This window comes from Rattus norvegicus, chromosome 12, assembly GCF_036323735.1.
Source record: "Rattus norvegicus strain BN/NHsdMcwi chromosome 12, GRCr8, whole genome shotgun sequence".
Classification (NCBI taxonomy): Eukaryota; Metazoa; Chordata; class Mammalia; order Rodentia; family Muridae; genus Rattus; species Rattus norvegicus.
In genome coordinates, this window is record NC_086030.1 from 45,030,976 (window position 1) to 45,053,111 (window position 22,136).

Consider the following 22,136-nt stretch of genomic DNA (forward strand, 5'->3'; position numbering starts at 1 on the left):
TGCGGGGTACAAAGGCGAGGTGCACGGGAGAGAAGGCTTTGCAACCTGGGAGGTTTTTACGTGTGTGTGAGTATATGTTTATGTATGTGTGTGCATGCGTGTATGCGTGCATGTGTGTGCATGTGGATGTGTATGCTGTGAGTATGTGCATGGGTGTGCATGCTGTGTGTGTGCATGTGTGCATGCTGCATATGTGCGTGTGTATACATGAGCGTGCATGTGGTGTAGAGGCCAGAGGTCAACATCAAGGGTCTCTCACAATGACTTTTTTGTTTTGTTTTGAGACAGGGTTTCTCTGTATAACAGCCCTGGCTGTTCTGGACTCGATTTGTAGACCAGGCTGGCCTCGAACTCATGAGGGCTGGGATTAAAGCCATGTGCCACCACACCTGGCAACCTTATTTTTTGAAGCAGGGTCAGAAAAAAAAAAAAAGGACCTCCCACCCTCCACACTGAAATTACAGGGCCTGGCTTTTGCGTTAGTTCTGGGGACTGAACTCCCATCCCTGTACACACTCGGCAAGCATGCTGCCGACTGGACCAGCTCCCAGCCAGGGCTTCTTTTCCCTCTGAGATAATAATACCCTTCCTAATGCTCAGTCTGTGGTCTTCATTAATACTTTGTTGACTCCACCAATACCCATGGCCTCTAACAGGGCATGAAATAAAAGCACCCACGTTCTGACTAAAACTACTTCCTCTCTTGGGAGATTCATTCCTGTCCACTCTCGTTAGACAGCTCCCTCTCTGTAACTCTTATGGCCCAAACCGTTACAAACATCCCATGGTTTTCGGTGACACATCTTTTGAATAGATACATAATGTTCTGTCCCAGTCCGTTCTGAAAGACACAGAGACAAACAGTGGCATCGGCCAGGGCATGTTCCCAATCAGGCTTTCGTTAAAGTGTGTATGTGTGTGTGCACGCATGTGCGTGTGTGTACACAAAGGTAACCGTTTGTAGGGCATTTATTCGGAGTAGTGTTGAGATGGAAGAAAGCCACGGCGTTCTAGGGCAGACCTTGAAGATGTTGCTGCATGAGCATGTGGAACACCCACGGTGAGCTTCTTGGCCACGTCTTACCATTCTCTGGACTGCAGCGTGGGGGAGTCATTCTGAGCGATGTGGTAGAGGGCGCTCATGGCGTTCATGTTGAAGAGGGGGGGCTTCCGCTCCGCTGGAAGAGGAGGGAAAACTAGGTAAGGCTTCCTTGAGAGAACCCAGGTAGGCAGCGAAATCAGGACCAACCACCAGACACCATCTGCTCACTGTACCCTTAGGGCCAGCTCAAACCGCCATGTGCTGGCTGGTGGTCACTCACTGTCCACCGGAAGGCTCCCAGTGGAACCCACTTCAAGGTAACGGCAGAAAATGTCCTTATTTTTCATAGGTGCTGCAAAGATTGGTGTTGGGCTGATTTCCAGTGACAAGGTGTGAATATCTGTGTGTGTGTTTTAATTAAAAAATACATATTCATTAAATAAAATCAGAAAGCAAAGAGAAAGAGAACAAAAATATATTTTATGGAATGGAGGGGCTGGAGAGACAGCTCAGCAGTTAGAGCACTGGCTGCTCTTGCAGAGGACCCAGGGTCAGCTTCAGCCCCTACATGATGGCTCCCAACCATCCATTAACTCCCGCTCCAGGGGATCTGGCGCCCTTTTCTGCGCATGGCATGTAGGCGGTGTAGTAAAAACAACACGGGGAAAACCACTTACACATATGAAAGAAATAAAAGAAAATAAGGGCTGGGTGTGGTGATGCATGGTTAATCCCAGCACCAAGGAGGCAGAGGTGGGCGGTTCTCTGTGAGTTCAAGGCCAGCCTGGTCTACGGAGTGAGTTCCAAAGCAGCCAGAGCTACACAGAGAAATCCTTTCCTGAAGATGAAGAAAAGAAAGAGAGAAAGAAATAAAGAAAGAAAGAAAGAAAGAAAGAAAGAAAGAAAGAAAGAAAGAAGGAAAGAAAGGAGGGAGGAAGGAAGGAAGGAAGATATATTATTGTAGAGTGGAACAGATGTTCTGTTCCTCCCTCCTTCCCTCCTTCCCTCCCTCCCTTCCTCCCTCCCTCCCTCCCTCCCTTCCTCCCTCCCTCCCTCCCTTCCTTCCTTCCTTCCTTCCTTTGCTTGTTTGAGACAGGGTCTTACTTAGCTAGGAGGCAGGTGTATCTATTTTAAATAGTGAGTGAATTTCAACACAGCCAAGGACACGTGGTGAGACACTGTCTCCAAAATAAACAGACAAATAAAACTTTTAAAAAGGAAAGTGATGACTTGGAGTGATTTCTTAGGCTTTTGAAATGTATTTGGTCCTTTGTGGTCTCATAACGCACTTTGATTCCAGTCCTCCGGGAGTGTTTGCTGAACCACGTCTGTAGCTGCCTCTGGCATGGTCCTTTAGGGTCCTGCATGGGTTTCTTCCCTCCCTCTCCTGCCCCCCTTCTCTCCCCTTCTTCTCTCCAGGGTCTCTGACACAGTCCTAGCTCGTTGGCCTCCCCAGGAGCTGGGGTCACACCTGTGTATCAATCACGATGCTGCTATTGGCCATTTAAATACATCAAGTAGGAACTGGTTGAAACTGCTCGATGGTGTGTGAGCTGTTCCTAGTGAGAGCCATGTGGACAAAGGTTTCAAGCACAGAGGAGAGACAGTTGCGGTTTGGGGCTGCTTTTCAGGAAGTGGAGTCAAGGCGTTTCCAGAACGTGATCTGGCAACCTCAAGGTTTTGAAAGCACACAGAACTAGGAACTTCTGTGGACACCAGTGGCTTCGCCTTTCTCCTAGCGCTAAGAAAGTTCAGACCCCCTGAGCAGAGCCTCCAGACCCCCATTAGCCTGCCCTGTTCTGAGGACCGGGGCTCCTTCTCATCTCTTGAGCCATCCCAAGCAAGCACAGGCCATTTCCCTGGATGCTTTCCGTCTAGACTCTGACTCTGTCAGCTTAACTCTTTTAAAAAGTGTTTCCATTAAGAACCTGGTTTGGAGATGAAGTCCTGCTGTGCTGCCCAGGCTGGTCTGAACCTCTTGGGCTCAGTGGTCTTCCTGCCCATCTCCTGTGGTCTCCTGCCGTCTCCTGAGCAGCGGAGATCATGTGTCTCCCCGTCTCGGCTCTGGCTCACTCTAGCACTCCGGGCCTCTTCCCTGTCTCTGCTTGAATAGGAAATGCCCGCCCCGCAGGCCCACGGCACACCTCAACACTGGGTCCCTCAGCTGGCAGTGCTGCTCTAGAAGGCTGTGGAACCTCCTGGAGGTAGACACTTGCTGGAGGAAGTGAGTCATCACAAGGTGCAGGGGCAGGGACAGCCTTCATCTTGTTTCCAGCACGGAGGACTCAAGTTTGGAGGTTGTCCCCACAAAACCTTCTGACTAAATTACTGAGGGGAAACCTAGCGCATAGAGCATTTGTGTGGGCTGCTGAGGTGGCTCAGGGTCCTAGGTGACTGCTGCCAAACCTGAGGCCCTGAGTTCGATGTCTGAGTCCAGATGGTGGAAAAAGAGAAATCATTTGGGCGAAGCTGCTTCCTATCCTCCGTTTACGTGCCACAGCACTCACAAGTACCTTCACCAACCCCACAGACAGACTGGACTAGACAGACAGACAGACAGACAGACAGATGAGAGACAGATTGACTGACAGCAGACGTGCATAAAGATGATGAAGATGAGACCGAGGTCTTGGGGTTTTCGTCAGATGCCATGTGATGAGCTCAGCATCAGAGCAATAAGGAAACTCCTAGGCACGACAACCCGAGCTGCTCAGAGGAACGCTGACTTGCAAGGGAGCAGCTTTGAAAGGGGACTAAATACAGAGAACAGAAGTTTAGAAAGAGGATGTCGGCGCTGGGGATGTAGCCCTGTTGGTAGAGTGCTTGCCTGCCATGCATGAAGCCTCAGCTTCAATCCCCACACTGCACACGCTGAGTGTGGTGTAGCATGTCTGTAGCCATAGCACTTGGGAGGTGGAGATGGGAGCATCAGAAGTTCAAGGTCAGCCTGGGTTACTCAGTGATTTCAAGGCCAGCCTGGGCTACATGAGACCCTGCCTCATAAGAGAGAAACAAGCCCGAAACTCAGCAGTACACAACAGCACTGGGCCTGAAGCCTGCATGGGAGGCCAGGATGAGCCAGCATTGTGCCTGAGGACAAGCCTAGACGGCTGCCCTCAGACGCTGGGAAACCCACTACAGTGGAAAGGCCAGAGCCTGGAGCCATCTTCCCAATGCTGGATTTGAAAGGACTGGTCTGCGTTTGAGTCCTTTGCTGTGCACACCCCTGGAGCCAGCTGAGCCTGGTGCTGAAGGCCTGTAATCCCAGCACTGGGTAGGCTAAATTAAGAAGATCTCAGGGGCTGGAACAGCCTGGGCTGCACAGTGAGACCCTGTGTCCAACCAACCAGCCAGCCGACCAAGCTAAACCACCTCACAGCCACAGTGGCACGGCTCGTCACCGAGGCAGAACACCAGAGCAAAGGCCGGAGTCTGCCAGCAGCCCACGCCGCAGTGAGGTTCTCCGCCAGGTGCTTTCTGTTCCAGTGGGGAAGGTGCGAGCAGTGCACACATGCACAGCAGGTCCTGAGGGTCTAGGACATTTACCGTCTGGCCCTTTCTAGGGAGCTCGGCACTGCATCTGAGGAGCACAGCAGGTGGCACAAGTCTTCCAGTGCAGAGAGAGGCTTGTGCTACCTGTGACCAAGGACCCAGGGGTCCTTATTTTTCATGTATGGGTCTCTTGAGTGATTATGTTTACAGGTGTGTAGGTGTGGTTTCCTGTGTGTTTGCATAAACATGGCGTACATGCGGATGGAGGCCAGAGAATAGTGTCAGTGCCTTCCTTGAACACGCTCTCTGGGGTCGCGGGGTCTCCCACTTGAACCTAGAGCTTGCTGATTCTAGTCCAGCCATCCAGCTTGCTTCAGAGGTCACCTGCTGCCTCCTCCTGACCTCTGTGACTCTAAGTGGGCAGCCAGGCCCTGCCCCTCACTGGAAGAGTGCTGGAGAGCTGGCCCTGCCCCTCACTGGAAGAGTGCTGGAGAGCTGGCCCTGCCCCTCACTGGAAGAGTGCTGGAGAGCTGGCCCTGCCCCTCACTGGAAGAGTGCTGGAGAGCTGGCCCTGCCCCTTGCCTGAGCAAAGCAGGAGGGCTGGCTGTGATGGCCTGGGTGCAGGATTGCTGTTGGGCTGAGCAACTCAGCTACGACCCAGGCCCCGATCCAGGACGTTGAGTTAGCCCATCCAACATCTACATCATCTATGAACTGCTGGAGCGTATGAAGGGGCCAGTCCTGTAGAACTAAAGATGCAGGTTCTCCATGACACGGGCAACAAGAGGACATCTGAGAGGAGAGCTTGTGAGGATTCAGTATTGATAGTGTACCAGAGCCCAGAGACCTCGCATTGGAGCGATGACTCACTGCAATGAACATCTGCAGATGAAGCTATTTGGAGAAAAGGGTGTGTGTAGTGTGTGACACCGTGACACATTGCAGCTTCCATGGTGAGATTTGCTTGTTTGTTTGTTTGTTTGTTTGTGTTGTTTTAGTTAGGGGGGAGGCTGCAAGGGCAGAGGACAGATATGGAGGGATGGGGAGAGGAATGGGATTAGGGTACATGATGTGAAATTGACAAATAATCAAAAAAGACATTAAAAGCAAAGCAAAACAAAACAAGTGGGCAGCCATGTTTACAGCAGTGCCAGGGATATGAACCTGGTCTTTAGGCAAGGCAGAAAGGGTTCTATCCATGGAACTGTATCCCTAGCCAAGATTCCATGTTTTCTTAAATGAAAGACCTAAAGAATAGGGGAGACAATCTTGCTACATGACATAAAAAAGTTCCTGCTTAAGGGGAAAGATAATCATCGCATCTTTGTGGACACGCCATTTTGAGCCCACAGAGGTCAGGATTTAGGGGGGTTAGCCTAGTGGGTCACAGCTAACAGCTCTGCTGGCTGTGCTAAATCAGAACCAGCAGACTGCACTCTACTTGAGAAGGAGATGTCCCAAGGACACCCCACTCTGGGATACATGCTTTTGCCTTTGAAGGGGCAAACGTCTTTCATGAACAAATCTGGTGGACATCCCTAACTGCAGGTGACACTAACTACTTCTAGGTACGAAGTTCCTATCCTGGGTCAGGCACTCACTGTCTCATGCATGGCCCAGACTTCGCTCATGGCCACCAGAGCCTGGAAACTAGGGAGGAAACAGAGGTACAGCCAAGTTTAGTACTGAAATGGGTAACAGAGTGGTGACCTCTGACCCTGTGAGCCTTCCAACTGCTTGGACCTGTACACGCTACCATGCTTGGTGTGTGTGTGTGTGTGTGTGTGTGTGTGTGTGTGTGTGTGTGTCCATGTTTCCCTATGTGGATGCTGGGAACCAGTTATGGTCCTCTAGAGGGTAGCAAGCACTCTTAAGCCTGAGCACTGATCCAGTCCCTGGGGACAACTATCAGGCTGGTGTATCTTTCACTATGGAGTTTTCTTCAAGGCTCGTCTATTAGGTTAAGAAAACGTTAAAGTTATACTTGTGAGGTCTTCTCAGATTCCCCTAGCAATGGGATTGTTGTAGAGACAGGGTGTGTGGTGCCTCAGAGTCAGGAACGTCTCTCAAGTGTGAGCACTAACTGGCTTGTGTTTCAGTTTTTGCTAACTGCACATCTGCTCAAACTCCCTTAGCTAAGTTCACAGAGTGGAGACAGCAGAGGAGGAACACTTCTGAGCCATACCAGAGGTGGAAAGTGTCTCCAATAGAGTTCCATGGCCCGGCCAACCTACAGCTAGCTGTCAATCACCGAGGAAGGGTGGGCCAAGGTAACTGATGCACGCAATGGGGACCAATCTGCAGAGACCCAGTGAAAGCTGCTCCTTACTCACCCAGCTCTATGCAGGTGATGCCGAGTGACCAGATGTCAACTTTCCCGTCGTACTGCCCTTCGTCCATGGCTAAGATCACCTCTGGGGCCATCCTGCCAAACGCAATGTGCAGACTAGTTGTCAGTATGAACGAAGATTCCGTTTTATGAAACTACTCAGTACAATAGATTTAAGGGTATTCAAAGTATTTTTATATATTTGGTTGTGAGCCTAGCCTTTAACGGCTGAGCCATCTCTCCAGCCCTTCAAAGTATTTTTAAAGGTATTTAAAAGTCCCCCCCCCCTTCATTTTCTGGGAACTAAACCTCAGTAGTCTGCAAGAAAAGCAAGTAACTTTAACTGCTGAGCCAGTTCTCCAGCCCCCATTTAAATCATTTGGTGTCTGTTGTGATGGTGTTCATAGAAGTCACATGACGAAGTCAGCCCAGAAAATCGACAGGTATGTGGGTAAGGCCAATGCAGCTCCTGTACACAGTGGCGGCACCTGGGACGTGGCGGTCTCAATGAGAATGGTCCCCGGAGGCGCACACATTTGAATAGTGCTCCCCCGCTGGTGGAACTGTTTGGGAAGGACTAGAAGGTGTGGCCTTGTTGGAGGTGGTAGGCCACTAGGGGTGTGCACTGGGGTTTCAAAAGACTCCCGCCATTCCTAGTGTTTCTCTCTCTGCCACATGGTTAAACCTCAAGGAGCTCTCAGCTGCTCCTGAGGCCACACCTGCCTGCCTCCTGCCACGAGAGTCACGGACTAACCCTCTGGAATTTAAGATCCAAGTTAAACACTTAACATAGTGCATCTGTATCTTACGTGCACTGATGGGTTGCCTGCATGTATGTCTGCGTGACAGCGTCAGATTCCTTGGAGCTGGTGTGACAGATGGTTACCAGCTGCCAAGTAGGTGCTGGGAATTGGACCTGGGTCCTCTGGAAGAGCAGACGGTGCTCTCAACCACAGAGACACTTCTCAGCCCCCAAGCCCTGCTTTTTGAAGGTGAGTCGACTTGGTCATGGTATTTTATCACAACAATCGAAAAGGAACTGAGGCGTGGGGAAAGCACAGAATCGGAGGTCATCATGTTACATGAAACAAGCTGGACTGAGATAAATATAGGCGGGAGGAAGGGAGGGCGGAGGGCGGAGGGCGGAGGGGGAGGGAAGGAGGGAGCAAGGCAAGCAGAAAGGGGAGCATTTGGGGGTGGGGAGCCAGGAGGGTAGCAGGATGGAGGACATGGGGATGAATTCGCACAAAGTGCGTTCATGACAGACGGGAGGAAATATCATGACACAGCCTACTCCTTTGTACACCAGTTAAAGATTAATTTAAAGCGTTCAAACGATTTCCCTGACAGGTATTTCCTCACACAAACTACTCTGAAGAACAGTGCTGGACGCACACACGTCCTTGGTGATTCTGGGGAACCCAGTCTGATTCCAGCGCCCTCTGGCTCCATTCTTCACTCTCACCTTGCTCTCGGGGCATTACTCAACTACGCCCTACGTGTCTCCTCATCTAAAAAACAGAGAGACTCGTCACGGCCTTGTGGAAGCGTTAGTATGTCCCAAGCACAGACAAATGGCTCACGCTAAAGGACGCGAAAAATACTGGGAGGGACAGTGTAAGGGAACATGATCTGCTGTCCCAAAGACACTGTAACTACAGAACAAATCAGGTTCTGGTAAAGGTGGGTAGCACTTGACCCTGAGAAGGGGGCGCCCTCTCTGCCTTCTCTTTGCTTAGATAGAGCTCTGGCCTATTGCATGTTGCCAGTGGTTTGGTAAAGAGGATCTTAAAATGAGGAGACAAGTAAAAAAGCAGCTGTCTTTGGTAGGGTTTTCTAGAATGTGTGTGTGTGTGTGTGTGTGTGTGTGTGTGTGTTTTTTTTTTTCCCAAAGCTACAATAACATGATGGTGTATCTGTGAACGTTCAGAAAGGGGAGCTGGCACAAAAGGTGGGGGGCAACTCCAAGTCAGAATGTCGTCACCGCGGATGAATTATCAGAGAACTCAGCTGAGGCAGGAGCTTGGATTTCTCCCGTTCTGTCTCGGTGGCCGGCCAGAGAGCGGTAAAGAAGATCCCTTGTCCTCACCTGAACAGGCTGCCTCCAGGGAGCCGTTCAAAAGAGACCTCAAGCGAAACCTCAGACGGAGCTAGCCCAGCAAGCTGATAAGGCACGAAGCATATCCAAAGCCAGCTGCCTCGTGTAAACAATTTAAGGTCACTCTTCTTGGCTAGCGAGGTTTCTAACCTTCTCCGATGAAATCTGATGGGCGCACATTTTGAAAACAGTTTTGTTTTGTTTTTTTTTTTTTTTTTTGTTGTCTTTGAAACAGAGTCTCTCTATGCAATCTCGGCTGTTCTGGTGTCAAACTCACAGAGACCCATCTGCCTCTGCTGAGGTTTAAGGGGCATCACTTTGCCTGGCTGGACATAACACTGTTGAGATGAAACCAGGCCTGAGGCAGGAGGATGGCACATTCAAGGTCAGCCTGGGATAGAGAATGAGTCCATCTGAGGTCAATTTGGATAAACTAGTGAGACGGTGCTTCCAAATGAAGAAAGTGGGGACGTAGCTCAGCGGTGAACACTTCCCCAGCATCCTCTAGGCCCTAGGGTTCAATCCCTACCCTGTAGAAACAAGACTGGGGACAGCAAGTGTCCCCCTCCTGCTCACCCTTGAGTACTTGAAGCCTACATTGCGTCTTCTAAGAGTACATACCAGTAAGGAGTCCCCACGAAGGAGTTGGCAGGAGAAGCCATGGAAGCGGACCCGAAGTCAGCCAGCTTCACCTGGCCTGGCTCTGTGAGGAGGATATTCCCTGCTTTAATGTCCCTACAGGAGAAAGAGAAGAGGATCTGAGAGCTAACGTCTCAATTCTTATGGTGTAAGAAGCCAGAACATGCAATTCGCAAGATAAAAGGTTTATTAAACAAAAACCGAACACACAAGCATACTTTTCTCAGCGGTGACTGCATGTTGTAAGGAAGCCCGCATTCCTGGGTGGTCACCGGAAGGACTTCCAGGAGGAGCTGTCTTCAGAGGGAGGGTTAGAGCGAGGGAGGGAAAGAGGCAGCCATGCCAGTCAAGGAGCACTAGGAGCCCGCAACCCTTACAAAGCGTGTTCTTCAGTGCTTTCTCCAGCTGCCAACACCACTCCTCGTGCTGGGAGAGCTGGCGCCATTTGTAACTGCCCTTTCTCCCCACTTCCAAACCTGACATGCCTGACGCTGCCGCCCTGACCAGGGTTCCTCAGCGGGGCACGTACCTGTCCTGTCTCGCCCGTGCCCCGTTCTGCCTTTAACTGTAACTGCCACTCTAAGGCATGGGAGGGTACGGGTTACAGAAAAGGTGTTATTTCAGAAATAACACTCTACAGAGGAGAGAAGACCCTGAAAGATCAAAACAGACAGGGTTAAGGGTTAGGAGTTTACAGTCAGCACTGCTAGGTCTGGTTAGGCGGGTCGCGGCTGGTTTGCTACTCAAGATGTTAGATGTTTGATGCAGGGAGGCGTTAGGGGAAAAGCCATTTGAAAACTCAGGATGAAGGATGGTGAGGATGCCCCCTTGTGTTTCGTAAGATGGGGATGAAGTATAGTGAGGAGCAGGAACTATGAGCTGCAGGTTGACGATGGGCCATGGGAAGAGAAAATGAAGGGAAAGCAATGGAGGGCTTGTTTCCCAACCTTCCCCTGAGATGGCACTGGGCAGAAGGATGGAAAGCAAACAGTTTAACCTCTCACAACACAAGGGCTTGGAGATGAGCTGTCCCTTGAAGCAGTAAGAGGAAGAGAGGAACAGCATTCGGGTTTTGTTTGAGGACCGGTCCTATATAGTCCAGGCTGGTCTTGAACTCTTTCAGGAGCACAGGTTGGCCTTGAGTCTCTACTCCTCTGCCTTTACTTCCCCAGTGCTGAGATTACATACACACGCCTGCCGCTGTGCCTGGCTACGATTCTCTTTTTAAAAAAAGGAATTTTTTTTTTGAGACAGCTTCTCACTATGATATCCCAGCTGTCTTGGAAAGCATTCTGTAGACCAGGCCGGCCTTGAACGCACAGAGTTTCTCCTGCCTCTGTCTCCAGAGTGCTGGGATTAAAGGTGTGAGCTACCCACGCCTGGCTTTCATTTTTGAATTTAAGAAATGTTAAAAGAAAAAAAAAACCCTTTTGTCTTTTCCATTTCTTTCATCAACACAGTACTGGTTAAAGTAAGAAATACACACATGCATCTAAACTGTACTTTTGGATGAAACCCAGCAAAGGTCCAAGTGAGTCAGGATCCAGCCAGGACACCTTGGTTCCATGGAGACACACCTCAAAACTTTGCTAAGCCCATTGATAAAACTGTACCTGGGTTTAACTGGTATTTACTAGTTGTGACTGGTTTGTTGTCTCGTTAACATCTTTTTTCTATTACTGCAGATGTGTGGTAGCCTGTGGGTGCTATGCAAACGTTCTGCTGCTGAGCTGCATACACTCCAGGCTAGCCTTTTTTTAAAAATTGTGTATGAGGATTATGTGCACTGCGTGCATACAGTCCTCTTCCCACAGAAGAGGGCGTCAGACCTCCTGGAACTGGAATCACAGGCAGTTGTTAGACCCCACGACTCAGAACCTTTCTAAGTGGGACTGCCTGACACAGACTTCAGGAGTGGGAAGCCTCTGGAATGAGGCACCTGTTCCTCACAACAACAGACAGTAGCTCAGCACACTGCCATTGCGTGCATGGACGTCAACTGGCTTCTGTTCTTCAGATTTCCTTGCCCTGTCACGAGGCCAGCTACGTACACATGGAGCAAAGCGTGGTGGTACATGCCACGAATGCCAGCCCTTTGAAGGCTGAGGCAGAACAAATGGAGTTCAAGATCCACCTGGGCTACATTATGAGTTCAGGGCTAGCCTGGGCTATATTGTAAGAACCTGTCTCAAAAGGGGGAAAAAATCAAAACTGAACATGGCCACCACCACCCATAAACAACAAGTAAACAGCCCCCCCGACCTTTGCAGACCTATGGGAGAGGCCGGGAGGTATCTGTTTGCCTCCTGTGATCCCTTAGGCCCCTGAACACTGGAACCCATGCTGATTCCTATGGTCCCCGGGCTAGGGAGCTGGGAAAGGGAGCTGGGGTCTGGACTTGCCTGTGAATCAGGGAGTGAAAGTGGAGGTAGGCCAGCCCCTGCAAGGCACCATGGGTGATAGCAGCAATCTCTACTTCCTGAAGTGGTTTCTTATGAACTGAGGAAGAAGGAGAGAGGGTCAGATGGATGACTGGCCTTCCACAGCACAGAGTCACATACACTTTACCAAAGGACAACCGGAGAGTGCATTCACCTAGGGCACGGAAGCTGCGCCACGCACAACGTAGCAGGAGATGAGGGAAGCAAGGGCACAGAGAGCAACAAAACAAAGCCGTGGCCCTCGGCACTAATTTACTGCTCAACGGCGAGTCAAAGCGATGGCCGTTCTAACCTGGCTGGCCCAGGTTTGTCAGTCCCTCCTGACTGCGTTCCAGGCCACGTTGCTCACTTCTGTCAGCCACAAAGTCACCATAATGACCTTTGACCTCAGAGGTTATGAAGCAATTACTATTGAGGGGTCATGGCTGGCTTCAGACAGACTTTAAATAGAGTTTTTAAACACTGCTGCTGGTCACACACAGCAGTACTGGTAAGGGAGCTCGTGGCCATTGTGACTTGGCACATGGGTAGATGTTAACATGAGTTGACAGCACCTCCCCTCTCACATACGTGTCCACTGTGATGCCGGAAAGGCTTTACACACGGCTTTAATGGGTTTTGACTAGGGCTACCATACCATATTAAGCCACCATTTCAGCAATGCCTGCCCTGCCCTGCACTCAACAATAGGACACTGCTGAAATCACCCAGCCATGCCAGTTATACTGAGGAGTTTATGTCTATACCGTGTACCCAGTGATCCTTGAACTGGCTTTCAACCAGAGGCCCAAACCAGAGGCACTTTGTTGGTTTGTCTGGAAATAGATAATTCTTTTTTTTTTTTTTAAAGATTTTTATTTTAGTGCCTGTGTGTGCATGTGTGTGTGTGTGTGTGTGTGTGTGTGCATGTGTGTGTGTGTGCATGAGTGTGGGTGCCTGTGAGGCCAGAAGAGGATGCTTAGTCTCCAGAGCTGGAGTTATAGGCATCTGCCTAGGAGCCAGACTCGGGGCCTTGAAAGAGCAGAGTGTTCTTGCTGCTGAGTTGTTTCCCCAGTCCCAAGGAGAACATGATGGAGGGAAAACAGAAGTGATGTCATGCTTACCTTCTAACAAGTCAGAGGCTGAACCTAAGCAGTACTCCATCACCAACTGGAACAGATTGAAAGATCAGAGTAAGAAAAGTTAGTAAGAAGTTCCTCAAGTTAACCACACAACTGCCCACCAACCAAATAGCTACAAAACCAACCAAAAAGTCAACCAATTAACCAACCAACCAACCAACCACCACAACCACCACAACCAACCACCACAACCAACCGCCACAACCAACCAACCAACCACAACCAACCAACCAACCACCACAACCACCTAACAACCAACCACCAACCAACCACCAACCAACAACCAACCAACCAACCACCACAACCACCTAACAACCAACCAACAACCAACCAACAACCAACAACCAACCAACCAACCACCACAACCACCTAACAACCAACCACCAACCAACCACCAACCACAAACCAACCAACCACCACAACCACCTAACAACCAACCACCAACCAACCACCAACCACCAACCAACCACCAACCACAAACCAACCACCAACCAACCAACCACCACAGCCACCTAACAACCAACCACCAACCAACCACCAACCACCAACCAACCAACCACCACAACCACCTAACAACCAACCACCAACCAACCACCAACCACCAACCAACCAACCACCACAACCACCTAACAACCAACCACCAACCAACCAACAACCACCAACCAACCAACCACCACAACCACCTAACAACCAACCACCAACCAACAACCAACCACAAACCAACCACCAACCACAAACCAACCACCAACCAACCAACCACCACAGCCACCTAACAACCAACCACCAACCAACCACCAACCAACCAACCACCACAACCACCTAACAACCAACCAACCAACCAACCACCACAACGACCTAACAACCAACCACCAACCACCAACCAACCACCCAACCACCAAAACCAACCACCAACCACCAACCAACCAACACAACCACCACAACCAACACAACCAACCACCAACCAACCAACCACCACAGCCACCTAACAACCAACCAACAACCAACCAACAACCAACCAACCACCACAGCCACCCAACAACCAACCAACAACCAACCAACAACCAACAACCAACCAACCAAACAACAACCAACAACCAACCAACCACCAACCAACCACCAACCGCCAACCAACCAACCAACCAACCAAACAACAACCACCAACCAACCAACTAACCAACCAACCACCAACCAACCACCAACCAACCACCAACCACCAACCAACCAAACAACAACCACCAACCAACCAACTAACCAATCAACCACCACAACCAACCAACCAACAACCACAACCAACCAACCACCCAACCACCAAAACCAACCACCAACCAACCAACACAACCACCACAACCAACCAACCACCACAACCAACACAACCAACCAACAACCACAACCAACCAACCAACACAACTAACCAACAACCAACCAACCAACCAGCTAACCAACCAGCCACCATACACCTACCCAAGTACCCAACCGACCAATTGACTGACCAACCAACCGAGGCACTAAGAACATCAGGGAAGATGTCTAGCCTGCCCTAAAGCTGCCTTGTCTGGCCACCTGATAACAGATGGATTTTCACAGTCTTCCACATTTCAGTTCTTGCCACCTTTGCCTTGGATGTGGCCTCAGCCCATGAGGGTTGATGTAGACATGGTCCCTGGAGATGCTCAAGCTGAGACTGCCCATTCTGATCTGATGTCTTCTTCCCACACAGCCTTCTTTCACAATGGGTTTTAAGTGTATAGATTTTATTATTCATTGTTTGTTATAAGATAAAATGTGTAAACTAGAACACGTCAAGGAATACACAAACCAGAAAGATCACTGTTGAACTTAAGACTTGGCACCTGATTTATTTGGGGTTCAATCTTCAGCACCAAATGTAAACAGGAAACCCCCAGTCACCAGACTGTGGTGGTGCACACCTTTAATCCTGGCCCCTGGGGGGCAGAGACAGGTGTAAGTTTGAGGCTAGCCTGGTCTATAGAGTGAGGTCCAGGACAGCCAGGGCTGAGACCCTGTCTCAAAATCTTTCCCTACCTCCAGAAAGGGAAAGCCCCAGTCAGCAGTTCTCTGTGTCCACACTGTTCAAAGTTTGGAACAAGCACAGCCTGGCATTACTGTAGTGTAGGGGAGGACTATAGTGTGTATGTCAGCCCAGAGAAGGACCAAACTCGGAATGTGCTTCCCCACTCTCTGTATCGGTTGTGTACCGCCATGAAGTCAGCGTTGGGTAGTGAGGTACCCTGTTCTGACAGAACTTTAACAACAGACAGAAGTGAGTTACGCTGTGCTCCTATTCTTCAAAAGCCTGGGTTAGAGCCCCTCCGCACTGCTGAGCGTGCTTTCCTTAGTCTCCCACACAGAGCCCTTGACAGCCCTGCTACTGACCCAGCAGCTCTCAGCTCCCTTTACTTCTTCTACTCGGCCAGGTCATTCTTGGTGCTGTTTGTCTCCCTGCCTCTTGCAGCTCAGTGCACAGGAGAACTTTCTAACTAGTAGTTAAACTAGTTGTGGATGGAAACCAGGTAATCAAGCTGGCTAGACCTCCAGGTAACTGAAGGGCAAACAGGCCTAAAGAGGAGCTCCCAAGGCTCTGCCAAGACTGGTTATTTGGAATGTGCCGCGTTTATCCTGTGCAAGCTTGGTCTTCCCTGACTCCTCCAGGGATGCTGAGGTGGCCCAGGGAAACTGATTTCCAGGTAAGATGTTCGTCTGATTGACCTCTGTTCAGACAAGAAGCAGTGGCTGTAGACACTAAGAGGTGGTTCAGTGGGTAAAGCTCTTGCCTTGCAAGCATGAGCACTGGAGCTCAGTCTCTAGGTAAAAGTGGGGGACATGGGTATGCATCTGTAATCACAGTGCAGGGGACGTACACAAGGGGAGCTCCTTGGGGCTCACTGGCTAGACAGTCCAATCAAATCGGCAAGTTCCAGGTTTAGTGAGAGACATGGTCTCAACAAATCAGGTGGAAAGTGGCTGGGAAAGACATCTGACTTCTAACTTGTGGCATTCATACATATACACACCTAGAAATGTATGTGCACCATACACACACAGAGAAATGCACACATGCAGAGAAATGTGCACACACAAGGAAATGAACACACACATACACACACCACACAGAAATGTATACACACTGAGAAATGCATGTGCACACATACACACAGAGAGAAATGTGCACACACAAAGAAATGAACACACACATACACACACCACATAAAATGCAGGTGCACACATACTCATACAGAGAAATGCGCGCACGTGCGCGCGCGCGCGCACACACACACACACACACCCCAAAATGAACTGCTTGAGCAGAAGTGCTTACACATAATGTTTGGGAACAGAATGTCCATTTCCTGTTGGTGAAGGGATCATCGAGATAGGTATATTGGGCTTTAAGCTAAAATGCCCAATGTGATTAACTATGAAGTCTAACACCTTCATATCCTAAATGCTGTATGACGTGCTAGCGTCAAACAGTGGCATCACCTAAAAAAAAATACTAAAATGTGTGGAAGAGCTCCCCACTCCAGGTCCATGGTGGTGGTGTCATCTGTAAAAGTTGTACAGTGACAGCGTCAGGGAACGTGCCAGCATTTTAGTCAAATGGATGGGGGAGGGTAGAAGCAGCAAAGATCAAAGGTCTAGTGTGAGGGCTGGAGAGACAGTTCAGCAGTTAAGGGCACTGCCTGCTCCTGCAGAGGACCTGGGTTCTGCTCCCAGCACCGACATGGCAGCTCAAGGCCATGTATAATTCCAGTTCCAGGGGATCCCAAGCCCTCTTCTGACCTCTGAGGGCACTGTACACATGTGGTATATATGCAGGCAAAACATTCATACATATAAAATAAAAATAAATATGTCTTTAAAAAACATTCTGGGAGGAGGGCCGGCTAGGTGGGTTGGTGGGTGAAGGCCTTTGCTGTGAGTAACTTGAACCCAATTCCTGGGACACATTTTGTGGAAGGAAGGAAACAACTTCCACAGGTCCTCTGACTGCTGTGCATGTGCCAAGGCAAACACACACCTCGAAGTAAATGTAACGGTAGTGTTTAAACATTCTGGAGACTAAGGGCTTAAATGTCGGGTTTACACGTCGATACTGACTCAGTACCATGCCTTTGCTCGATGTTCTCAGAATGGCGCCTCCAACAGGTGAGACTGGCACTAACCCTACAGAATCCACACCATATTACACACCGGACGGCAAGCAGGGACAACTGCTAAGTCATCTTGACAAAGGTCAAGTGGGACAGAGCCAGGGGGCATAGTTTTAAACATGAGTAGAGAAAGGAGCCTGGGGTCCAACTTACCCAAGCGGTGTGCTCCTTTAAATAACAGCCTTTGTACTCGATGGTGTTCGGGTGCTTCAGCTGCTGGAGGAATCGAACTTCCTTCAGGATATCTTGCCATTTCTATGGAGACCAGAGAAACACGTTTAATTTCCAAATCGACAACAATATTTGTCAGCTGTGTGTACATATGTATGTAGATACATAGATTAGATCATACATACATACATACACGCACACATCCATACCTTTTTCTGTGTCTGCTGGACAGAAGGTAAATGTTTAATAAACAAGCCAGCAGGTTACCCTGTGCTACAGTTTCAAGTCCAAATCTCTAATCAAATGTATCAAAATAAAACCAGTACTCCCGTCCATGTTCTATGCTGCGAAGTTGTTTGCAGGATCAGAAAGCTTTACTAGAGGGCCCACAAGTGACAAAATGTGTCCAGTCGTTTCCTGTGATCCAGCTCTGCAGCTTCCTAACCTGGCCCATTTCACAGAGTAACTCAGAAAAGCATAATTTCTCTTTTTTCTTTCCGTGTTCCTCTCCTCCTCTCATCGCTGTTGCTAGTTTTGTTCTGTTTTGGATACAGGATTTCCCTGTGCAGTCCTGGCTGTCCTAGAATTTAACCTGTAGACCAGGCTAGCCTTGAACTCAGAGACCCATCTACCTCTGCCTCCCAGTGCTGGGATTAAAAGCCTGTTCCACCACCGTTGCCACCCGGCCTATTTCTTTTCTAGGTTTGCCTTCCTTGACATTTTTGGGCCTCTTTACTTTTTCTCTCTGACTGCCATGTGCATGACCTCCACACTAGCTTAAATGACGTTTCCCCCCCTTGTCTCCATGATCTACCTCCTTACCAGGCAGCCACTGAGATACACAGCTCGCCTCTCCTAGGATGGTTTTCTTTTAAACTATAAAATTGTCCTTGAGTTTAAAAGAAAAAAACCTGTGCTAAATGCTTAGGTAAGCTTTATGGATTACGGTTTTGGAAAGCGTGTTTGGTGTGTCTTCATATTATAATTACCAAGAGGGTAGCTAGCAAGCTCGTTATCTCAGATATTGACCACTTCACTGTGGTGAGAACAGTGGACTCTTCTTTTCCAGTGACTTCTGAAACATACTCGGCAACCCTGGGAACTAGCTGCCCTCCTCTGCATGGGAACCCAGAATTGAGGACTTGCTAATCTCATCCTAACTGACTGAGTAGCCCCATCCTAACTGACTGGCTAGCCTCATCCAAACATGACACTTCTGCTTAGGCCTGGCTCTAACTCACCTCGTGGGTCTGCTTCCCACTGTAGGACATTTTCTTAATAGCAACCACCTCGTTGGTGTGCGCATTAGTTGCCTGTGATAAAGAGAGGAAGAAGAAGAAGTTATGATATCCAGTTAACTTACACTCTAGAATGGAGCCTTGCGGTGTTTATCCTTGCAGCTTAAAGACACCCCTGCTGGCAGGCTAGACAGCCACTCTACCCTGCCCTCATGGGAGTGGCTTTTCTGTATTCCTTGCTGTTTTACAGGTGAGAGTTATGATACAAAAAGGGGCCAGACTTCAAGAAAAACACACAGTTAAATGAAAGAAAAGCAAACTTATTAAAGTCCAGCTGCACCTTGTTAGATGCCCAACAACAGAGAACCGGGTAAGCATACGAGATCAACCATGACATTAAACAACCAGACACTGAGGTGGAGAGAGAGAGCAGTGCTTAAGAGCGAGTTCTGGCTGCTCTTCCAGAGACCTGGGGTTGGCTCCTAGCAGCCACATGGAGGTTCCTAAGCAGCCATAACTCCAGTTCTAGGGCATCTGGTGCCATCTTTTGGCCTCTGTGGGTATTGCACACACAGGACAATATACTTGTAGACACTCTTCTAGACAAACAACAACAACAAAACCAACAAATCTAAAAAAAAAAAAAAAAAAAAAAAAACAAAAAAAAAACCAAACCAGGCAATCCACAGATAAATACACCCCCCATGTTTTTTCCTGTACCATTCACTAAGTAGCCAAGATGTAGGATCAGCCCAGATTCCTGATGCTAAGCTGCAGGGAATATGGATGTACATTAAAATAATTTCTGTGCTCACTACAGTGACAGGATCTGTTATATAAAAAAGTAATTACTGCTTAACTGTTTTCAATTCTGAAGGCCTTCGGAAAGGCATATATACAGTAATGATTGATTTAGAAGATGCTTCCATTAAAAACAAAACTTAGGTCTGGAAACTAGTCATTGATAGAGAACTTGATTATCAGGAGTGAGGCCCTGGGTTCCAGTCCAGAACCTCAAGCAAAAAACCAATCACGCACAGTGCATGCTCCGTCACTGAGCCTCATTCTAACTTAAAACAAACAAATAAAAAAGAAATCAAATTCTTCATAGACGTCAAATTCTTTCTAGAAAGAGAGCTGGCTGGAGATCCAGCTTGGTGGGAGAGCATTTGCCTTGCCCTGCCTTGTGTGCGAGGCCTGGGCTCCATTATCCCAAGGTCAGGGAGCAGGAGAGAGCAGAGAGTCAAATGGAATTAGACAGTACCACGTGTAACCGCCCACGAAGGACATTTATGGTTGGGCTGTTTGGCGTTGCTCCCTTCTGTCTACAGAGCCATCGCCGATGGGACCTTGCTCTGCGTACTTATGACCTATGTGCTGGCGTCGGGACTGGAAATCTGAAAACGACTCCGTGTTGATTTTCCTATAGCTGTGCACGTGCAGGTGCTGTGCACGTGTTGGTGTGTGCACTGTGTATGTGGTCGTGTGTGCAGTCCAGAGGAGGACACCGAGTCTCCTGCTCCATCTCTACCTTATTCCTTTGAGACAGGGTCACTCACAGACCTGGAGCTAGGCTGGTGGCCAGTGAGCCTGTCATCCTCCTGCCTCTACGCCTGATAGGTGTGCGAGGTGTGCGGACACATCCCATTCTAGCAGGATAATAATAAGTGGTAAGCACTGTGCCACAGAACAGGAGACTCTGCTCCGTCTCTTCTTCCAAGGCCCCGCGCTGGGTTCTGCCTCATTCTGGTTGTCCTGGGAATTCTGACTTACGCTCTATATTTCCAATAGAATAAATGGTCTTGGGAGCTCTGGACGGGATCACAGACAGCAGACGTACGTTTGCCCATTACTGTTATCTTAGCCATTTTTTCAGATTTCTGCTTGCTTACCAAGATACTTTTGTTTGCTTACTTTTTAATCTATTTTTAAGATTTTATTTTATTTTTTTAAAGATTAAGAATATGAGTGTGTCTGGGTGTGAGTTTGTACACATGAACGCAGTGCCTGTGCAGGGCAGAAGAGGTCCTTGCAGCTGGAGTTACAGCTTGTTTTGAGAGCTCTGATGCTGGTGCTGGGAAGTGACCCTGGGTCCTCTGTGAGAGCAGCAAGTGCCCTTAACCCCTGAGCCACTTCTCCAGCCCCTGCACAAAGTATGAAACCAAAGACAGCTTTTTATTTTGTTGATGAAAGCCAAAAGCGATTCTGGGAGATGCTGACTGAGGCGGCCTTCGTGGATCTGTGAGGGAACATCGGAAAACTGCAGACTTAACGGTGGCCTGAGACAAACCGGCCCCACCTGCTTCTCCCTCTTAACAAAGAACTTCCCAGACCCTGTTTGCTGGTGAAGGCGAACCATGGAGTGTGGTTCTGGCTGCTGGTTAGGCTCTGCAGGAACCACAGTCTCAGCTGATTGGTTCCCCCAGGGCTATGGGGGCCTATGAGCCACGTTCAACTCATTTCCTGCCATCTCTCCGTGTAAAGCCGCAGACTGCAGGGTCCACAGGAGCACAGTGGAACCCTTGGTTGCAGGACCGCGGTCTCCCATCTAAGTACTGAACTGGTCTGACTCCGCTTAGCTTCTCAGATCAGAGGAGATGAGGCCTGCTCAGGGTGGTATGGCTGTAGAATGGACTCTCGTCTTTAAGACTGGCTAGAATTTTAATTTGTAAATAAATAATAAATCATAAAACTCTGATTTGTGGAAAATACTAATCATCCATGCCAAGAACCATATGTCCATCCTTCTAACTAGCTAATTAGTAAAGACAGTATTTTTTATATTTATTTATGTATTTATGTGGTGCTGGTGCCTTGGTGTGAGCGTGGCGGTCAGAGGACTGCTTGCCCCAGCTGGTTTGAGCCTCCTACTGTGTGTGTTCTGGTGGTTTGAGCTTAGGTTGTCAGGTTCGTGCCCATGAATGGAGTGCCTGGGGACTGAACTTAGGTTGTCAGCTTTGGTGGCAGTCGTCTTTGCCCATTGAGCCATCTTACGAGGTCCAGGACACAGGCTTCGCACTTTGTTAGTTACCGCGCTAAATGGCAGGCATAGAATTTTGGGTAAATATGCCCGGTACACATCTCTCATCAAACAGGTCAAAGCAGGGATAGCTGTGTAGCCAGCCATTTGCCTAGAGGGCACACACCCTATTCCGCACACAGCAGTGCAAAAAACCAACCAACCAATGCACCCCAAATCAGAAAACTAGAGACGCAGACAGGTGTGAAACTGCGGCTGTGCCGGGTGCTCTAAAGCAAGGGTTCCAGGGGCCTCCCTCTACCAGGCCACAGTGGAGGTCATGACTTAGAGGCTGGGGTGCTGCCTTCTACCAAGACCATAGTAGGGGATATGATTTCGGAGGGGAAGCATTTCTGGAAGGAATGAGGTTTAAA

General features: G+C 49.1%; 1 protein-coding gene across 1 annotated transcript in view; it reads right to left on the minus strand.

Annotated features, from left to right (window-relative positions):
• Taok3 (TAO kinase 3) overlaps nt 1-22,136 on the minus strand; it is a 161,260-nt gene that overhangs the window by 57,796 nt on the left and 81,328 nt on the right. Inside the window, 7 exon segments of the mRNA NM_001024254.2 lie at nt 1,085-1,178; nt 6,868-6,959; nt 9,583-9,696; nt 12,003-12,099; nt 13,145-13,190; nt 17,488-17,589; nt 18,747-18,818. Of these exon segments, the coding sequence (NP_001019425.1) occupies nt 1,085-1,178; nt 6,868-6,959; nt 9,583-9,696; nt 12,003-12,099; nt 13,145-13,190; nt 17,488-17,589; nt 18,747-18,818 (617 nt within the window).